This window comes from Danio aesculapii, chromosome 16, assembly GCF_903798145.1.
Source record: "Danio aesculapii chromosome 16, fDanAes4.1, whole genome shotgun sequence".
NCBI classification, from domain to species: domain Eukaryota; kingdom Metazoa; phylum Chordata; class Actinopteri; order Cypriniformes; family Danionidae; genus Danio; species Danio aesculapii.
The window spans coordinates 38,252,119-38,274,276 of record NC_079450.1 but is presented as its reverse complement, the minus strand read 5'-3'; the positions used below and the strand labels follow the sequence as shown (position 1 = coordinate 38,274,276).

The 22,158-nt window shown below is 34.3% G+C and overlaps 1 protein-coding gene across 3 annotated transcripts in view; it reads right to left on the bottom strand.

Moving 5' to 3' along the window:
- The window catches only part of ttyh1 (tweety family member 1), a 70,575-nt gene that overhangs the window by 26,640 nt on the left and 21,777 nt on the right, over positions 1–22,158 (bottom strand). For all 3 annotated transcript variants that reach the window (XM_056475887.1, XM_056475888.1, XM_056475889.1), the window contains exons 3-7: positions 15,248–15,477; positions 8,993–9,104; positions 5,959–6,299; positions 4,168–4,263; positions 3,819–3,891 (exon numbers count right to left, since the gene is read on the bottom strand). In XM_056475887.1, the coding sequence (XP_056331862.1) occupies positions 3,819–3,891; positions 4,168–4,263; positions 5,959–6,299; positions 8,993–9,104; positions 15,248–15,477 (852 nt within the window). The remainder of the gene's footprint in view (positions 1–3,818; positions 3,892–4,167; positions 4,264–5,958; positions 6,300–8,992; positions 9,105–15,247; positions 15,478–22,158) is intronic.

Here is a 22,158-nt window from a genome sequence, read left to right as displayed (position 1 = left end):
ACGTATCTCTGTAAACCAATAACGTTCAGCTGCGCGTCTAGCTCCGCCTTTTGGTACCCTTTCTCGTGTTTGGTACCCTTTTGAAAGATTGCCGAAAAAGTGGTACGGTATGGTTCAGTTCGGTACGCCTTCTGACAGTGGAAACGGCCATAAAAGCGTACCAAACCGAACCATACCATACCGTGCCACTCAGTGGAAACGGGCCAGAAGTAAATTATTGTAGCAGTACATCTTTCCTTATTACTAGTTGTGTTTCCCTTTTCATGCATCACAGTAATGATCAATCTACAGGATGTTTAGTGCAATTACACATCCTTGAGTTTTAAATGTCTGAGTTTTTCTGTTTAAAAGTAAATTAGCTTTAAATGGCAAGAGTTCCTGTGGGGACAAAAGTAACTTTGTTTTTTATGTCCCACTGCTAATAGACAGATCTTATTTTTCACTTCCACATTTGAGTTTTTAGCGTTTTGATATGTTTTATAAAAGTAATGCATTTTGCCAATAATGTTTAAAAATATTCAAAATTGTAGAAATTTTTTGCAAAGTTTCAAGGTTTCAAGATTTACCGTGGTTTGGCAAAGTGAAGACCACTAAAAAGTTTAAAACCACTAAAAGGTCTTGTCATACTGTTCCTAAGGTATATGTAAGGTTTTTTATGTGTGTTTGTTATGTGTTGTAAAGAAATCTGTGTTATTGAAACTAATGAAGACAACAGAATTTATTTATTTCATTTATTTAAGTTATTTAGTCCGACTGTTTATTGTTCCAAAATAATATAAATGTTTCCTAGAATTAAATATATTGTGTTCAATGGGGGAAACAGTTGTTGTTTTTACCCAGAAATTTAAAAATAACTTACTTTAGAGCATTAATATTCACAATACTGTGATACCATAGAACCGTGATATTTTTATCTAAGGTTATCATGCCGTCAGAATATTGCTGCATTGCTGGGTTCCTTTTGAAACATTAGATGGAAGTGACATTTAAAATAAATATGCAGTTTAATCTTTTTTTGCAAAAATAAAGTACAGCATATTGTTTGTAATTAACATTAAAAAGGTCAAAGTCAGATATATTTAAAGTGAACAAGATTAAGATTTAAAAAGTTATGATATTATTGTGAAGTTGTTCTACATTTTTTTCAAAATACCACTCAATATTGATAGACCACACTTATGAGTTACCAACCACAGCAAAACTTTATTTCTGTCAAAACATTATCTTTTAATTTAATTTAAAAAAAATTTAAATGAGAAATGGTTCTTTCGTCCCTGCTCTCCCTTTAATGTTGACCAATTACTAATTAAACAAACAATGGCAGAGAATTACCAATAAAATGTTGACTCTTCCTATTTCTCTTACATTTTTTTATATATATATATATATATATATATATATATATATATATATATATATATATATATATATATATATATATAGAAAAAATGTAAGAGAAATAGGAAGAGTATATATATATATATATATATATATATATATATATATATATATATATATATAGTGCATCCGGAAAGTATTCATAGTGCTTCACTTTTTCCACATTTTTTTATGTTACAGCCTTATTCCAAAATTGATTAAATTCATTTATTTCATCAAAAGTCTACACACAATACTCCAAAATGACAATGTTCAAAGAATTTTTGAAATTATTGCAAATTTATTAAAAATAAAGAACCTGAAAAATCACATGTACAAAAGTATTTACAGCCTTTGCTCAATACTTTGTTGATGCCTCTTTGGCAGCAATTACAGCCTCAAGTCTTTTTGAATATGATGTCACAAGCTTACCACACCTGTCTTTGAGAATTTTTGTCCATTCCTCTCAAGTACCTCTCAAGCTCTATCAGGTTGGATGGGAAACAACGGTGTACAGCCATTTTCAGATCTCTCCAGAGATGTTCAGTAGGATTTATGTCTGGGCTCTGGCTGGGCCACTTAAGTTGTTGTGAAGCCACTCCATTGATATTTTAGAAGTGAGCTTTGGGTCATTGTCCTGCTGGAAGATGAAGCGTTGCCCCAGTCTGAGGTCAAGAGCACTCTGAAGCAGGTTTTCATTCAGGATGTCTCTGTACATTGGTGATGAGCGGTGCCTGGTTTTCTCCAAACGTAACGCCTGGCATTCACTCTAAAGAGATAAATTTTAGTCTCATCAGACCAGAGAATTTTGTTTCTTATGGTCTGAGAGTTCTTCAGATGCCTTTTGGCAAATTTCTGGTGGGGCGTGGCTTCTGTCTGGCCACTCTACCATACAGACCTGATTGGTGAATTGCTGCACAGATGGTTGTCCTTCTGTAAGGTTCTCCTCTCTCTACAGAAAAACGCTTGAGCTCAGACAGAGTGACCATCGGGTTATTGATCACCTCCCTAACTAAGGCCCTTCTCCCACGATCACTCAACTTAGATGGCCAGCCAGCTCTAGGAAGAGTCCTGGTGGTTCCAAACATCTTCCACTTACAGATGATGGAGGCCACTGTGCTCATTGGAACTTTCAGAGCAGCAGAAACTTTTCTGTAACCTTCCCCAGCCTTGTGCCTTGAGACTATTCTGTCTCGGAGGTCTACAGACAATTCCTTTGTCTTCATGCTTGATTTGTGCTTTGGCATGCACTGTCAACCCTGGGACCTTATATAGACAGGTGTATGCCTTTTCAAATTATGTCAAATCAACTGAATTTACCACAGGTGAACTCCAATTAAGATGCTGAAACATCTCAAGAATAATCAGTGGAAACAGAATGTACCTGAGCTCAATTTAGAGCTTCACGCCAAAGGCTGTGAATACTGATGTACATGTGATTTTTCAGGTTTTTTATTTTTAATAAATTTGAACAATTTCAAAAAATCTTTTTTCACATTGTCATTATGGGGTTTTGTGAATTTGAATTTGAAATGAATTTAAATAAGAATAAGGCTGTAACATAAAAAATGTGGAAAAAGTGAAGTGATATATGTACTTTCCGGATGCACTACATATATATATATATATATATATATATATATATATATATATATATATATATATATATATATATATATATATATATATATATATATGGATGGATGGATGGATGGATGGATGGATGGATGGATGGATGGATGGATACTGAGTAAAGAAATGTGGACAGAAATATTGTGCACAATCATAGTCATTTTTTGATCGGTTAAATGTGGTCTTGTTAATTTCTTCAAACTTATTTTATAGTTGTTATTCTTTAAAATTTACTTTTATTTACTTTTGTATTTTTATATTTTACATATTTCATATCTTTCTACATGAAATAGAATGACTTTTCCGTTCCTCTCTGAAACACTCAACATCACTTCTTTGTGTTCTCATTGCTTTTAAGATCTCTTATGCTCATCTTCATCCCAGCATCCAATCCCCCCACTAGCCCCCCCATATTATTTTATACAAAGGCACACACACACACACACACACACACACACACACACACACACACACACACTGAATCTTTAATCTCTGCCCTATTTTCAAGCCTTTTTGGGATTGTGCCATGACTGCTGAGTTCCCAGAGTGGAAAACCTTTTTCAATCTAACACTCTATTCCTCTCTCGCTCTTTCATAAGAACACAATAAGTGACTGCATCTTGGCTGTTGTGACCTTTTAAAATGTAAAAAGTCACATTCACAGAGCTTTGGCTGGATTTGTCTCCAAAAGCTCTCACACACACACACACACACACACACACACACAGATGGTGGTTTTTCTGTGCTGGACGTCCGCTCTCAGAGAGCTGTTGTTTTTGTGTCGGGGAAGACGTTGCCTGAATACTCACCACCACAGTGGGTGTTTCCAGACCCAGAGAACCCCAGCTCATAAACAGAGACAGCCAGGCCAGCACTGTCATCCTGCAAACACACACACACACACACACACAAACACACACACACACACACACACACGCACGCACGCACGCACACACACACATACACACACACACACATTTACACCATCTGCCCCTCTGTGCCTGAGTGGGTGTTAGTAAGCAAAAATAAATTGACTTTTTTTCTGAGAGAATTTCGTATCTTGGGGAATTCGAATGCAAAATATGAACAATACAAGCAATGATGTATGGATATCAACACTTGCTTCCACAAAGCAGGTCAGTAATGAGTGTTACTCACAGAATAAGTAGCCAGCGGGCCTGTTTGGCTAAACCCAGGAGAATGAAGAAACACACCACCAGATCCACCAAAAGCAGCAGCACGTATGATAGCCACCTATACCACACACACATTTTCAGAACATAATAAATGATAGACGCAGATCCTAAACCCAGAGTTATTTTTGTCAGACTTAAAAATGGCAAATAAATTGAGAAAATACACTTGCCCAGTAACCGTTTATCTTTTTATTTTATTTAATTTGCCTGGAATGATTATACATGTGCCAATCAAAGACATAAAGTACAATTGTGAAGTTTTCCTATAAGACTGGTATGCACAAAAGTATAGACAATGAAACTTTTTTGCCTTCAGAACTTTTGCCCATCAATGACATGCCTAAAGAATTGAGAAAATATAATATTTACCTCCCTAGAATCTAAAGATATTTCATTTAATTTGATTTTATTGTGTTTATGTTTGTTTTTTGCTTGTTGTTGTCATCTATTCTCTATACCAGTCATTGCTTAAGAAATCAGAAATTAGGAATGCCACCAAAGCTCATTTTTAATACATTTAAATAAATGATGCTCTTTTGAACAAAGAATCCTGAATTTAAAAAGTAAAATAAAATAATACAGTTTCTAAATATCATTCAGCATATTATAAGGACACTGAAAACTAAGGCACAGTCACTGTTAAATGTTTAGGTTTGGCATCACAGAAATAACTTACATTTCAAAAATATCTAACTAGAACAGATACACTAGATTGATATAATACATTTTTACCTTTTTTTCAAAATAGTTTCCACTGTTTTTTTTTTATCAATTTTTACCAATAAATGCTTTGGTGAGTGTACACTTATTTAAAAACCATTAACCTAACAAACATATAAACTACACTTCAATGGTCTGTCATTCTACCCTATTTTATCCCATTACAAAGAATAATACTTATATAAACAAGCAGTTTCTTTGATTTTCTTAAAAAAAAAAGGTACCATGTAGACATGCTTTCAGTGTTCAACATTTAAGGAAACTAAGCTAAACTAAAAAATCAAATGGAACAAGAGCGATGAATATGGCCCTTTTAAGAATATTGTGTTCTTATAATTTTTGTAATCAAAATTTATTAGCCTTAAAGAGGACCTACTATGCCCCTTTTTACAAGTTGTAAAATAAATCTCTGATAGAAGTTTCAGCTCAAAATACCCAACAAAATTTTTTATAACTCTTTGAAACTGTCTCTTTTAATCTTTGATCCAAATTATGCCGTTTTGGTGACTGTCGCTTTAAATTTTACTGAGATTGTGCTTTCAGAAATATGGGCATATTTTTTAAAAGCATTTTTCTTTTTGGAAGAAATGTTTGTAGCCTCAGATTCTGATGTCAAAAGAAGGGTCTCTGAAGACAAAAAACTATCTAAGGAGACAACTGTGTTCATTTGCGGGTTCTAAAACTCTATAATTATAATGTCTATTAGTCAATGACTTTATTTTTGGCCATTACAGTGCTAAACTCTAATGGCGGACGGCTGCTTCTCACTCAGGGCAGTCTATGCTAATGAGGGAAAGATCTTGCCCCCTCTAGTGATATGTCAAAGGGAGAATGTCAGTCAAAGTGTTTCTGCAGACTGTTTTTATGAAGTGTGATTATATAAAACAGAATTAATATTTTTTTACCATAATAGGATGGCTATGTTCACACACTGATGCCACACATCTGTGTTTAAACCCCTTATAAAAGTGATTTTGCGTAATAGGTGCCATTTAAACTTCAAAATCTCATTATCTTGCCTAGTCTTCCTTACCTGTAGTCTTCATTCACCATGAGGGTGTTTGCCGCCCATCCAGGAGAGAATGGCGCAGGAATGCTGTTGGCTGATGGACTGAGGGTTGGCGCTACAGAAGGTGGAGCAGGAGTGAGGGCTCCTACTATACTTTCGCTTCCGTTTGTTCTGTAAAAGCCATCGGCGATGGGGATCAGGCCTCTTCCAAGAGTCAGGTTGGAGAGCAGAGACACGACCCGCTCTGACAGACGCCTGCAGGAGCGCGTGGGCACCAGCGCTGGTTTGTGTCCTCCAAACACATCCTCCATGGAAGTCAAAGGTCCTGAGACTGACCGCTGCAGGCCGGAAATGGTGTCTGAAACCTGGAGAGTATCATGGGGAAAGATTTCACTTCATTTAAATGTACAATGTAATAAGAGGTAAACTGCAACCGTTAAATTAAAGAGTGATATTAGACTGGTTGAACCCATATAAACTCGCAAGCCCAGACTTAATTTTTTTACAATATAGACTTTATACTAGGACTGCACAATATATTATACAATGTGCGCATGTATGCATACTGAATATATTGTATTATATATTATATATATTATTGAATATATACGATTTAGGCAATTTTTTTTTTTTACTTAGAATTTTTGTCTTGTTTCTTGTTTTCAAATTTCTACATTTCAAAGTGAGAACAAGATTATTTTAGTCACCCCACTGGCAGATATTATAGCTTGTTTTAAGGAAAAACTCTTAATTTTGACTTAATATATCAAAAAATTGAAAACAAAACAATATTTGTACTTGATGTAAGAATTTTTAGATATTTTGACTAGAAATAAGACAAAACAATTTAAGAAAAGCTTTTTTGATAATTCATTGCAGTTATTCAATTTCTGTACAGTCAAATAGAGCTATTCAATCTATCTTATGAAACTGTATTCATATCGCAATATTTATGGCAGAAAAATAAAATATCATAATATCAGATTTTTCCAATATCGTGCAGCTCTAGTTTATATATTTTTTGCAATTGCAAGTTTTAATCTTGCAATTCTGAGTTGATCTCTTCTGTCTGTTTCACAGTTGTTTCACAATCTGACAAACTTGCGAAATATTGACTTTTTTCCTCACAATTAAAAACATTAATTTTCTCAGTTATTTTATATTTCGCAATAAAAAAATTCTTAAAAGTATGATTTTCCAGCTTTGAATTCTGTCTGTAATTCTCAAAATTTTATTTCGTTTTATTTTTTGCAGTTCTGACCTTCATTTTGCGATTCTGAATTCATATTTATTCATTGTTTTTGTTCACAATTCTGAGTTTACATCTAGCTATTCTGATTATATTCTGAGTTTATATCTCATTATTATCAATTCATTATTTTTTCTGTCCTTAATTCTCCAAATTCTTAGTTTACGTCTCAGAATTCTGAATTTTTACTTTAACTTGTGATATTTTTTTCATAAAATGTTGACATTTTTGTCTTGCAAATATGTGTTTTGTGCAGTGAAAAAATCTGAATTGTCAAATAACCTTTATTTATTTGTTTGTTTGTTTTTTTGTTTGTTTGTTTTAGTCCATGGTGAAAATAGGCTTCAATAATTTAGATTAATTCAGTAATATTAAATGCTTTGTATTTATTTATTTTTTTATTTAAATAAAATTTAAAAATACATTTAGGCGGCATGGTGGCTCAGTGGTTAGCTGGTTGTGAGTTTGCATGTTCTTCTCATGTTCATGTGGGGTTCCTCCAGGTGTTCCAGTTTTCCCCACAGTCCAAAGATATGCGCTTTAGGTGAATTTAATAAACTAAAATTGGCGTGTGAGAGTGTCTGGGTGTTTCCCAGTGTTGGGAAGGGCATCCACTGCGTTAAACATATGCCGGAATAGTTGGTGGTTCGTTCCGCTGTGGCGACCCCTGATAATTAGGGACTAAGCCGAAGGAAAATGAATGAATGAATGACAAATAAATTTTATTTTATTGTTAGTTAATGTTAACTTATTATTTCTTAATGCGGCGTCACGGTGGCGTGGAGTTTGCATGTCCTCACGTGTTCGCGTTGGCATCCTCCGGGTGCTCTGGTTTCCTCCACAGTCCAAAGACATGGAGTATAGGTGAATTGAATAAGCTAAATTGGCCATAGTGTATCTGTGTGAATAAGAGGTTATGGGTGTTTCCCAGTGTTAAGTTGTGGCTGGAGGAGCATCTGCTGAGTAAAACATATACTAGAAAAGTTGGCAGTTCATTCCGCTGTGGCGACTCCTGATTAATAAAGAGAGTAAGCCAAAAAGAAAATGAATGAATGTATTCCTTAATGTATTACAATCGTTCAGTGTTAGTAAATATTACTACAAAGAGTCAATATAGTTTTAAAAATAATCATTAAAGTAAAAAAGACCCAAACTAATTATTACAATAACAGTACAGAGCACTGGTTCTTTTTAAATCACATTCAGAATTGTATTTTTTCTGACTGATGAACGAACATTGAATTGTACTAAAAAATTGTAGAACAAGTCCATCAGAATCCATCCTGCTTTACGAAGCACATGCTTTTAAAGCATCCGAGAACAAACCCGCTCTATTGGCATATAATAAACAGAGCGAAATCTTCTACTAGTGAGTGGACACTTAAATACTTCTCATTACAATTATCCTTCTTTGGTGTGAATAGGCCACTACTTACTCAAGAGTGGTTGAAAAGATGTGAGATACATGACAATGGAACGAAAGAAGCAGGAATGAATGGAGAAGGCCTTACAAGAGTGTACAGTAGAAGTAAAGTAGGTCATTAATCAAACTGACGCACATTCATCGATCAACCATGTGAGCAACCAGCCAAATCAATACCAGGAGATGATTATATCTCACACACGAATGTATTCAAACGCTCTCTCCCACTCCAACACGCAAAGCACATAAGCGTATTTGCAATCACAGTGCAATAAAATCATGCAGCACTTCTTTTGCTCCCCCCAATGCCTCATAACAAGATTGATGGAATAAGCTTGTGTGTGTGTTTGTGTGTGCGTGTGCATGTGCATGTGTGTGTTTCTCACCAGAAGATCGATGGAAGCCAGTGTGTAATTGGCAGTGAGCAAGGATGAGGTCAACTGATACATCCCATCGTTCGCCTCACTGTTGCCGTAGAAACCAACCCCTATGGCAACACTACAAAAAAGCAGAAATATGAACGAGAAAACAATGAGAGGAGACAAAGAAAGACTGAAAGACTGAGGAAAAAAAGCACTGAAAGAGAAATGAGGAAAAATAAATGAGTTTGGGGTCGGAAAGATTATTTTAATGCTTTTAAAAAGTTTCTTATTTTCACTAAGACTGCATTAATCGGTCTAAAAATGTCAAATTAAGAGTAAATATATATATATATATATATTTATATATATTTATATTTATATATTTATATATTTTAAAATGTTATTTATTATGTTGGCTTGCTGTAACATTTCTTATTATCAAAATCAGTGTCAAAAACAGTGGAGCTGCTTAATATTTTAGCCCAAAATTTTAAACTAACAGATTTCGGGATGTAAAAATTGTATAACATTTTTATTGGATGGGATTACTGCAGTATTTCTCAACTAGTGGATGACAACTTGGTCAAACTGTATTTTTTGGTAACACTTTATTTTGATGGTCCTTTTGAGTATTAGTAGACTCTAATATCTGTTGATACTGCTCCTTCAACAGACATTTAACTGACTAAGAAACTTTGCTTGTACAACTTACACTAACCCTAACCTAACCTAACCTAACAGTCTACTTATAATATAATAAAAATTAGTTGCCATGTATGCAATGTAACTTAAATTCAACAAACGGACCATCAAAATAAAGTGTGACCTATTTGTTTGTTTGTTTGTTTGTTTTAATCTGATGAAATTTCTGTTCAATATGGATGTGAAGTGTGATTAAAAAATGTCCTAAATCGGTTTCGGTGGCCAAATTTGATGTTTTCTGGTTATATATCAGTGTTACATTTCTAATTCACTTTTTGTTACTTGTTATGATAATAAAAAGTCTCTAATAGCAGAAAATCAATCTTTACTGACATATCAGCTCGCAGTCTCTTCAATTTCAAATGCGGTGATGCAAGTCATGTTAAGAAATGACCAAAAATCAGCAATATATTACATAATGAGTTGGAAATGATTTGCATGCAGGTATCATATTCAATCTTTTAATCAGAAGCAATTTCATGTTCATGCTGGTATTGTGTATTGTCTCTTTTGGAATCTCAAAATTTCACTTTTTTTATCACTTAATGTTATTTTGTATAACCATATTCTTTTATTAAGGTTCATACCAAATTATTAAAGGGATAGTACACACACACAAATGAAAATTTGGTCATCATTTACTCATCCTCCACTTTTGAGTTTATTTCTTCTTTTGAACACAAACGAACATATACTGAATATTTTCCATAGACTTCCATTGTACTTTTTATTACTACTGTGGAAGTCGATGGCTGCTGGTTTTCAACATTCTTCAAAAAATCTTGTTTTTGTGTTCAACAGTGTCTGAGTACACAGTGAGAAACTTGTATACCTTTAACTGCCCCACCAAGAAAAAAATTAACTAACTCCTAATGTCGCTGGTTAACACACTCAATGCAATTTTTTTTAACACATCCCATAATTCCTAAAATATCAACCTCCAAATGGTACCAAATGGTTGATATGTTGGTTTATGGTAAAAGTACTGGAATTAATACATATACTATGACAAATCGGAAAATATGAAGTGTAAAACCAGTTTATTTAAAACCATAATCAAAATAAATCATTTTTGAATACTAAATCATCTTTATTTATTTGAAGTATGCCATAAAATATGTCAGATTCTCGTTTAACATGTTTTCTTGTTTATTATTTTTGCAATAAAACCAAAATCAAGTGTAGTAGTTTCCATTACTTTAACAGTCATTATTTAAAATAGTCAAAATATGGTCAACCTTTGGTAAAGCGGCAGTCAAAGGGTTATTTTAGTGTCAACTATCCCTTTAACTTTACTGTATTAACAAAAAGTAGTTTGGTACTGCTATTTAATATCATATCCTAAAACTGTTTATTCATCTTGATCAGCCCTATTCTTTCAATTTAAGAGTAAAGTCTCAATCTAATATATTAAATGAAATAGTTCAATTAAAATTCTATCATCATTTACTCACACTTCACTTGTTTAAAACCTATTAGAGGATCTTACTTCTGTTGAAGACCAAGGAGGATATTTAGAAAAAATTCTGGCACCCATTGACTTCCATAGTTTTTTCCTATAGTCTGATCAACCAGCATTCTTCAAAATATCTCTTTTTGTGTTCAACAGAAGAAAAAGTAACTCATAAATGTTTAAAACCACACGAGGGAGGGTAAATGATGAGGTAATTTAAATTTATAGGTGAAATATCTCTTTAAGTAGTGTGTTAACTAAATTGGGCCTTTATACTTGTGTGTGGCAATAATTTTTGAGTAAAAAATATGATGTTTTTCTCAGTTTTATAGTGTTTTAAATAGAAACTTTACCTAATTTTTCCCAACGACCATGGAAAATTGTGAATCACATGCTCAGAACAGTGGAGCACCACTGATTTAAAGCACCATTTTTTAAAAAAAAACTATTTTCATAGTGTTTTTAAAAGAAACTTCAAGTCATTTTCTTAATGACCACGGAAAACTGAGAATTACATGCCCAGAACATTGGCGAAACACTGATTTAAAGCATTATTTATTTAAAAAAAGATATCCCTGACCCCAAAATTTTTAAAAAACTTTTTACACATTAAAAATGGACTTAAAAAGAGCATTAGAATCCAAATCAGCAGCACTGTAAATCCACTCATTTACGTATCTATTTCACATTGAAATATTCAGATTAATGCTTAGGCCAGATGCTTTCCCAATCCTTTCCAACCTGCCAAATATAACCCAGCCCAATCTGTCTGTAACTGTTTGACCCAGATTACGCCAAAGCAAGCAGAAGTGTGTGTTTACGTGCTTCAAACAGTAATTAATAGAAATCCTAAACGTGTGTAGTCCTCTACTACGCTGTAAATTAGTGTTTAGCTTTCAAATTCTCCAGAAAAAGAGGTCAGCGTGGACGGGAAGGCTGTGACGTCAGTGAAACAATACTAATTTACACAAACAATTTATGTGCGACATCAAGGACATTAATGAATCGTGCTGATGGTTCAAACTCAATGAGGTATGAGAATGCATTAGGTTTCATATTCATAGCTCTGAATATATTAAACGGGATGGTGCTCTGCCAATATATGTGCACTGAGAGAATATAATTGAAGGAAATCATCCCTCGCAAATGTGCAAATGAAACAGCTTTATTTAGAACAGGAATGACATCTTTATCTAAAGCAAAAAGGAGACTCATATTATTTCGTTTATATGGACAGCAGGTTTGAAGCTGTTGCTGATGAGAGAAGAGAAGCCCTTACTTGTTTTTTTCTGCATTTCAAGGTGTGGAACACAACATGGTTTAAATGGCTTAAATACTGTCAGGATTGTTTCTCTTTTTCTCTCATTTGTGCATTTCCTATGGGATTGAATGGATGATGTCAGGTGCTATTGTTTTCTGTTCTCTAAATGGTGAAAACTGCTTGATCGATGAAACAAGATAAAGATGACCTCATGAAAGTCCTTGTCCCGTAGTTGGCCATCAGAAATATCAAACTATACACAACATTGTGTGTAAAGGCAATATATATAGCCTTTATATACAATCAAGCCTGAAAATACCCCTGGCAAATTCTGACTTAAAGTTTTTGTTTAAATATAAATATGTAAATAAAAGCTGAGAATTTTTTTTTCCACAATGATGTATTTTGTACATCGTCTTATTAACATCGTCTTATTATCTTTTGGGAGAAGACTGTGTCATTTCCAGTAAAATAAAAAAAAAAATTAAAACTTGCTGGTTGAATAAAGTAAGTCAGAATTTGCCAGGAGTATAAATCATTTCTGGCTTGAGTGTGAGTAGTTGAGGTCAGAATTATTAGCCCCCCTGAATTATTACCCCCTCTGTTTATTTTTTTCTCCAATTTTTGTTTAACGGAGAGAAGATTTTTTTCAACTCATTTCTAAACATAATAGTTTTAATAACTCATCTCTAACAACTGATTTATTTTATCTTTGTCATGATGACAGTAAATTATATTTGACTAGATACTTTTATAAGACACTTCTATACAGCTTAAAGTGACATTTAAAGGCTTAACTAGGTTAATTAGATTAACCAGGCTGGTTAGGGTAACTATGCAAGTTATTGTATAACGATGGTTTGTTCTGTAGACAATCAAAAAATATATAGCTTAAAGGGGCTAACAATTTTGACCTTAAAATGGTGCTGAAAAAATTAAAAACTGCTTTTATTCTAGCCGAAATAAAACAAATAAGACTTTCTCCGGAAGAATAAATATTATCAGACGTACTGTGAAAATTTCCTTGCTCTGTTAAACATCATTTGGGAAAAATTTAAAAAAGAAAAACTCAAAGGGGGGCTAATAATTCTGACTTCAACTGTATAAGCTAAAGGAAAACGATGTTCAGCAGATTTCTAAAATGATTCCTATTAAGTTTAATTATTGTTTAATTATAATTATTAGACTACAACATGTTGTCATAGGTTAAGCGTGGAACAATTTTATAATGCCATACTTTACGTTTAAAAAATGTATATATTTTAAATAAATAAGGTATCTAATATACAGTATTGGGGTTTTCAACATGAAAATACAAAAAGATAAAATATAGTCATAGATGCTGCTTCTCTCTCTTTTAAAAAACAATAGCGTTTTATTTTTTAACACAGCTCTCCCAGTGACGGTGGTTGTGATCAAGCGCGTCAAATTAAAAGCCAACAAAAAGCGTCTTGAAGGTGGCAGGACATGTCGACCATTAGATTAGTCAGAAGACTTGATGAGAAAGTGAAGTTTGAGGTGACATAAAAATTATCTGGAATCCATTCAGAGAGAAGTGACAAACTGCAAGCTGCTTTAGAGCACACTAACTTATGAATGTCCTTATGAATAACATACAGATACTAACATCAAAAACTTTCTTTTAAATTCCCAGGACCTAAACATCCCTTTCCTTAAATGTCATGCCAGCTTAGGTATTTATTATCTTTTTGATTATTTTCATGTCAAAAACCACAATAAGTTTGAAAAAGAAAAAGAAACAAGATATATTTAAGATGGGCGTCACTATGGCTCAGTGGTTAGCACTGTCACCTCACAGCAAGAAGGTCACTGGTTTGAGTCCCAGCTGGGTCAGTTGGCATTTTATGTGGAGTTTGCATGTTCCCCCCGTGTTGGTGTGGGTTTCCTCCAGGTGCTCTGGTTTCCCCCACAGCCCAAAGGCATGCGCTATAGGTGAATTGAATAAACTAAAGTGGCTGTAGTGTATGTATGTGTGTATGGATGTTTCCCAGTACTGGTTGCAGCTGGAAGGGCATCCGCTGTGTAAAATATATGCTGGAATAGTTGGCGGTTCATTCCGACCCCTGATGAATAAATGGAAAATTAATGAATGAATAAATATATTTAAGACCATTTTCCCCTCCTAAAAATGTTTAAACTATTATAGTATAATATATAAGTTTTATTTTTAGACAACAGAATAATTTTAACTTCAGAAGAATCAGGAAATAAATATTGAGTTCAATAATCCTGACTTTTCTGTTATTTTGACCAATGTTTCATTTTCTGGAAATAAATAATCTCAGAATTTCTATTTGAAACTCTGAAAAAGTATTATCAGCCCTTAACAGAACAAAACAAATATTTTGTTTTGATTTTACTCAAACCCATATCTAATAAATCCAGTAAAACCAGGTAAACTGCTGTGGTCACTTAATTTTTCCCATAGTTGTATTTATGCTGAATGCGATTCTCAGAGGAGAAAAAAATGTAGAATCAAACAAAATATGTTTTTACAGATTGTAAAAAAATATATAATGTATTTCCCACACCCCTGCAAACAATGTAGTAAAAAAACTTTTAATTGCACCAAAAAGGTATTTAGACTCTCCATTGGTTAAATAAAAAAAAGCCAGAATTCACTTTTCAGAAACTTTTCTTTTCAAAAAGCAGTTCAATGAACATTTACTCTAACTATATATTTATAAATATTTATGTTATATATTATATTATGGATCATATGCAAAATAAAACAGCTAAACAGCACCACACTAAAATTTGCAAGGGCTGTTTTTGCAATCCACCATCTTCTCATCAGAGTTACCGCTGTCACATGAAAATGACTGTCATTAGCGGGTCTTACCAACACAATGTGACGGCTGCAACCGACACCCATGTGACACAGCAGATGCCCCGCCCCTTTTTGCCGCTGTAACCATGGCCACCGCTGGCATCATCATCTTCCTCTTCCTCCTCTGCATCTCTGCCTGATTCGCCCCGATGGCAGCAGCAGTAGTGGATGAGGAAACACAGAATCACCAGCAGCGAGAGTACAAGAGCGATGGCAGAGAAGCTGGACAACACTAGCAGAGTCTGTGGAGATAAAGAGAGAAGGAGTTCAAGAGTTGTTTGTGAATTACTTTGCTGGTGTGGCGTATCAGTTTTGTTATTGGTCTAAGACAGGGATTTAGAATCTTTTAGATGTTAAATATGACCATCTCCATGCAAGAGATGCCCAAAATTGTAAATTTTAAATGTCTAAAATTTATTTTAAACATTTTATTATTACATTTTTTTTTTATAAATATATATTTGTTTTTAAATATTCATTCATTCATTTTCTTTTCAGCTTATTCCCTTTATTAATCTAGGGTCACCACAGCGGAATGAACCGTCAACATATCCAGCATATGTTTTATGCAGCGGATGCCCTTGCAGCTGCATTCATTCACATTCATCCACTACGGACAATTTAGCTTACCCAATGGGCTCTATGCACAGCTAGAGTTTTAAAGCCAAAGATAATGTAAGAGGCTAAATTATTATATGCATTTGTTTACATGACAAAACATGTATTTTTGACTAAAGAAGGTCCATACTGACTCCAAAGGCAGATACTGATAAGATCAGGGCCTGGTGTGTGGACTTTGGGGGTTTTACGATGTGGTCACATGTTGATTGGTCAGTTTGAATGTCTCAGCATTTGGACTTTAGTCACATGGTCAAGAAAGATACAAAATAGGTGGTAAAACGCTGCTCTGGCTCTTGTCTTTTCCTGGCCTGTCTTTTCCTAATCTGCTTTCCTCCGCAGGAGTCTATCTTTTCTGACTCTACTGCAATCAGGCTAACTTCTGGGCCTGCTCTCTTTGTCTCTCTCTCCCTCCCCCTGTGTCTCTCCTTCTACCTCTGGTAACATTAATTTTACATTTAAGCTGGGTACAATTTATATCATATGTTTTTATCATTTCATATTTGATCATTTTATACAGTTATTTTGTAACTAATTCAGTTGTAACCATAGAGAATTATTGTCATTAAATAATTTTATTTTCAAGTATTTGTGAATTAATTTTGATTTAACATCAACAGCTAATTGCTCCATATTGCAATACAATACAATCACATAATATCAACACTATCCCACATTTATAGCTATTAATACTGATATAAGATTGCAGAAGAATGGTTTGACTAGAATGTACAGTTTTTTACCATCATTACTGATAACTTTTTAGTCATTCGGCAGAACTACAGTTCGAACTGCTGTGGTTAAAAACCCATTCCTACAATAAACTTCCGGTGAAAGCTTAATGTGACTTTTTCAATTCCACAAGGTTGTTTTTACAGCATCAATGTTGTAATATCATTACAACACATTCAGTTAAATAGACTTAAGCATTCGTTTAGATGTTTAAGTGTAAAACGAGATGAAAAACCGTGTAACCACTAGCGCCATCAGCAGCAACAAGCTAGCGCAGATATTCCATTGAAAATACAGGGGCAAAATAAACTCACATTTTAAAGACATGGCGGGGGGAAATGGACTTTAATGCAGTGCTTCTTGTCCGATCTGAGACCCACTTCATATCGTTTGTCTAACAGGCAGTGAAGATCACTGGTTTTTAAAGAAATCAGATCTTAAATGTGACAATTTTGTAATGAAAAGCCCTTGGGCTGCCTGGCTGAGAATTAAAAGTCTGTGTGCATATAGCCCATTTACCTGTACCACATGTCTTTGAACTTGTGGGGGGAACCGGAGCACCCAGAGGAAACCCACACAAACACGAGGAGAACATGCAAACTCCACCCAGAAATGCCAACTGACCCAGCCGAGGCTCGAACCAGCGGCCTTCTTGCTGTGAGGCGATCGTGCTACCCACTGTGCCACTATGACACCCTTTTTTAAAAAATATGTTTAATTACATTTTGTTGTTAAAAAATCTGTGTGATTTATTTGATTCTTATTTTAATGTTTTATAATAATTAATTTATACTTGTTCTATTAGATTATATATTCCAATTATCTGATTTTGCTTTGTTTGTTTCTTTTATAGTAATGGACTATCTAAAATATTCAGTAGTTTTGTGAATGATAACATTTTTGCTACTTTAAGAAGCCCACTATATATCACTTAAGGGACTGTTTGTGTTAAAAACACACAATATATGAATAAATAAATATGTAAAAATATATTACATCTGTCTAAAATGATATGGATATGTTTTTCTTCAAAAAAGTAAATTAGTAACTGATTGAATAAATAAAATGTTTAAAACATACTTGTGTTTTTGTTATATTCAATCAGAAATTACATATTAAAATATACTTTCTTTTTTCAATTTTAATTAATTTATTTATTTTACAAATGTAGAAAGTTTGCTTATTAATGTTTTTTAATATAATACTATATTTTTAATATAGTATAATATTTGCCTTAATATAGTACTTTACAAGGGCGATGCAGTGGCGCAGTAGGTAGTGCTGTCGCCTCACAGCAAGAAGGTCGCTGGTTCGAGCCTCGGCTGGGTCAGTTGGTGTTTCTGTGTGGAGTTTGCATGTTCTCCCTGCGTTCGCATGGGTTTCCTCTGGGTGCTTTGGGTTGGCTAAATTGTCTGTAGTGTATGAGCGTGAATGCAAAAGTGTATGGATGTTTCCCAGGATTTGGTTGCAGCTGAAAGGGCATCCGCGGCGTAAAACATGTGCTGGATAAGTTGGCGGTTCATTATGCTGTGGTGACCCCGGATTAATAAAGGGACTAAGCCGAAAAAAAAAATGAATGAATGAATAGTACTTTAAAGAGATTTAAAGGAACTGAGTTGAATATTAGTTGAATGTAATTTAAATATTGACCATATTCATTAAAAAAAAAAAAATCAAATATTCCAAAAATATATCATATACTTTTGGATTTTTGAGGAGCTCAATTTTTACTTTGCTTTTTACTAGGATTTACTCAATTCATTTAGTATATTTATTTTTATTTACTGTAATAAACGCAAAAAAATAAAATAAATTAGAGCAGAAATAGTAAAAAGCAATTATATTTGATTTGAGGGTGTTTATTGGTCATAATATTTTTTTTCATTTAAATAATAAAAAAAAAATATTTAAATTAATTATTTTATTTTATTATTGTTTTTATATATATATTATTTGCTCATCTAAGAAACAATGAAAAATTGATCATTGATTAAATTAATTCGAGGCATTTTAAAATGAAAATATAGTGGTAAATGTAGTAAAACTGATTCCTCAACCTTAGAAACTGTAGGAACGTATAATTTCATTAGATCACATTCAATTCAATTGCTTGTCATTTCACAGTAATTATTTCTGAAACTTACTATCAATTTCACAATGAGAATTATTTTAAGGTAAATCCTACACCATTCCTTTCCCATTTAATAGCACAGAGTACACATACATCATATCTGCTTACTATTCCAGCATATGCATATACAGTATGCAAAGCAGTGAGCCATAAAATGGAGGATGTCTCTTTAATCTTATTGGCTAAAACAGCACTGAGGCTTCACTCAAAGAGAGAGTGCAGGGAGGTGTAATTAAAGCTTGACGTCACATTCAAACACACATTGTGCATTTAGATTTCAAATACTATACATTTGCAATCCGGTCCCAATCCATCTTCCTCAATTTCTCTCACTATCCCTGTCTCTTTCTCTATATCTCTCTTTCCTTCTCGTCTCCTTGTGGTTTCACTCTTCCGCTCACTCATCCCTCACTGTTCTCCCCCTTTCTTTCTTTTTATCCACGCCACTGGATCTCTATTAATAATCTGTGACCTACTTAAATACATTTACTGCTTTTCCCTCTGATTCTCTCTCTCTCTCTCTCTTGTTTTTTCATCTCTCTCTCTTCTCATCTCTCTTCCCAGTTCCCACTATTATCCATGAGTATTTCTCTCTCATTTCTCCTCTGCACCGTCTCTCTCACAGTCTGTTATTTCCCTAACACATCTTTCTCTTATCATCTGCGTCTTATCCGCTAAAGCCATTCCGACATCAGGCGTAATCTGGATTTGTCTCTTCCACCTTTATCAATTTGCGGTTGGGCTTTTTTTCCTTGTTTTTTTTTTTTTTTTGCTAAGGGTAACCACATTGCAGATGTTTAATTTCTGCGTCAATAGTGTCGCACATGCAATCAAGTGTCTGAAGCAAAAATTATTTATTTGCATAAGAGAACATAGTGTTAAAGTCATGATTCAGAAGCGAAAATCCCATTCATTTTTTTCAAAGCAAAATTAATAACAATATCTGATAAACCTTTTAAAGGAACACTCCACTTGTTTTGGAAATAGGCTCATTTTATAAGTCACCTAAAGTTGAGTTTTACCATTTTGAGTCTATTCAGCAGATCTCCAGAACTGCATCCAAAACCGCCGACTACTCAGTAGGTACTGCATTTGAATTTAAACGTACAACTCAGCCGTTAGAAAAGTACATTCTATACAGTATGAATGTGTGCAGTATGAATGGAATTCGGACATACAACAGCCGCCATTTTGTCATGGTCAAGTGACCTCCCCACGTCGGTTGCGTTGCTTCACTCTCATTCATTAATTCTCTCACGGGGCATCATGGGATAGCACAGCGTGCATGGGATGCGCACTTCAGAATCTAACCGGAAGTAGTAGGTCATCCGGGTACTTCTCTTATTCTTCGAATTTGGACATACTACTGGGCTCGCAGACATTTTTAGTCTCCTATACAGTATGGAAGTATGTGGTTTCGGAAGCAGCCCGGGTCTGGCAGAAACACTTTTAGAATAGCTTAGCATAAATAATTGAATCGGATTGGACCATTAGAATCTTGCTCAACGTTTCTGTCGATATTACAGTGTAACTACAGAAAGATGCTAATGGTCTAATCCGATTCAATGATTTATGCTAAGCTAAGCTAAAAGAGCTCCTGCCAGACCCAGGGATCGGCTGAATGAATTAAAAAATGTTAAACTCAACTTTTTTACCTCTAGGGACTAAAAAGATTATACAAAAAAGTGGAGTGTTCTCTTAAAGATAGGTCTATGTTGTGAGTTCCAACACTCTTTAAAATAAAGGTCTCGGGGAAAAACCAAAAAGGGTTTTCAACTTTTTTTAGTTCCCCAAAAAACGTTTTGTGAAAAGTTCTTCAAACAAAGAATGTTTGTTATTTATAGATTTGATAATCTAAAAAGACTTTGTTGCTCAGTTGCTCATGTTGCTCAGTCCGGTTGTTAGAGATGTTTTAATAGCAACAAAATATGCAATGTTTGGACTTTTTATGGAGACCCGAATTACAGTTTACGTACAACATACTTATAGTTGACTTTTCAAACCTGCATACTTACATTTAACAGAAATTTAGAAGCGAAAGCAAAAACATGTAATTTACATATATTACTGATGAAGGTTTGTCTAAAGCTTGCAATTGCTAGTAATCGATACATATAGTAATGGATATACCTTAGAACTATTTATATTTGTATTGGTAATTTGATTAATATTACTGTGTGTGATGCAAATGTAATGTTTTCTTTATGGATGTGCAGTAGATGTATAGTGCGGAACAGAGGTCTTTAGTTCTGCTTTTGGGACCAACTATACAGCAGAGTTCAGCTCCAACCCTAATTAAACACACCTGAAGCAGTTAATCAGGCGTTTATCAAATGATCCTGAACGCAGGCGTGCTGAAGCAGGTTTAAAATGAACTTAGCAGGACGATGGGTTCCCAGGAGCAGACCTCTGGTGCAGAGCACAGTAGTTTATGCTGGTGTTGCCACGGAAAGTTGGCTCAGTCTGTAAAGTTTTAATTATTTATATTTTTCCCAGTGTTTGAGTGTTTATTCAAACATTTGACGAAAGAGTCTGACAACTTCTCATATGTACCTCAAGCCCTTCCTATGCTAACAACAATAGCTGTGGTTTTATAAACAAGAAGTTTTTAACAGCATTACTTGGCTCTTTCTACTTTTGCTCTGTCAAAGAAAAAGAGACACATTTGTATTTTGATCCTGAATGCTGAATAATCGGGTGCTTTTGAACAAATTGAGTAAATAATTTAAAAAGACTTTTTCATTTTCAAGTCCAATGAAATCAAACATTACAATACTTATTTTACTAGCGCACATTGTTAGCCTTAAGATGAAAAATTCATGTTTGTAATGATGAAGCTTGGCAACTGAAGTGGAATTCCATATATTCCATGAGTCTCCAATATGCTTGCATTGTTTACTGTTTGTTACTAGGTTACCAATACTACAGTGAGCTGCTCTATAACAACTTGATGTAAATGCATATAACTGCATTCTTTTTTTTGCGACTTTTGAAAAAGTTTCAGTGGAACGGTGGCTCAGTGGTTAGCACTGTCGCCGCACAGCAAGAAGGTCGCTGGTTCGAGTCCCAGCTGGGCCAGTTGGCATTTCTGTGTGGAGTTTGCATGTTCTCTCTGTGTTGGCATGGGTTTCCTCTGGGTGCTCCGGTTTCCCCCACAGTCCAAAGACATGCAGTATAGGTGAATTTGGTTAACAAAATTGGCCGTAGTGTATGTGTGTGTGTGGGTTACTGGGTTACGGCTGGAAGGTTGCATACAGCAGGAAAATGAACGCATGAATGCATAAATGAATGAATGAATGAATGAATGAATGAATGAATGAATGAATGAATGAATGAAAAAGATTCGCTACATTTTAGAATGGAAACCCAGCTTCTGTCTGCCTGTGACTGATGACAATTCAGTAAAGTGTTGTGAAGAACATTACATTAGGTACAATGTCTA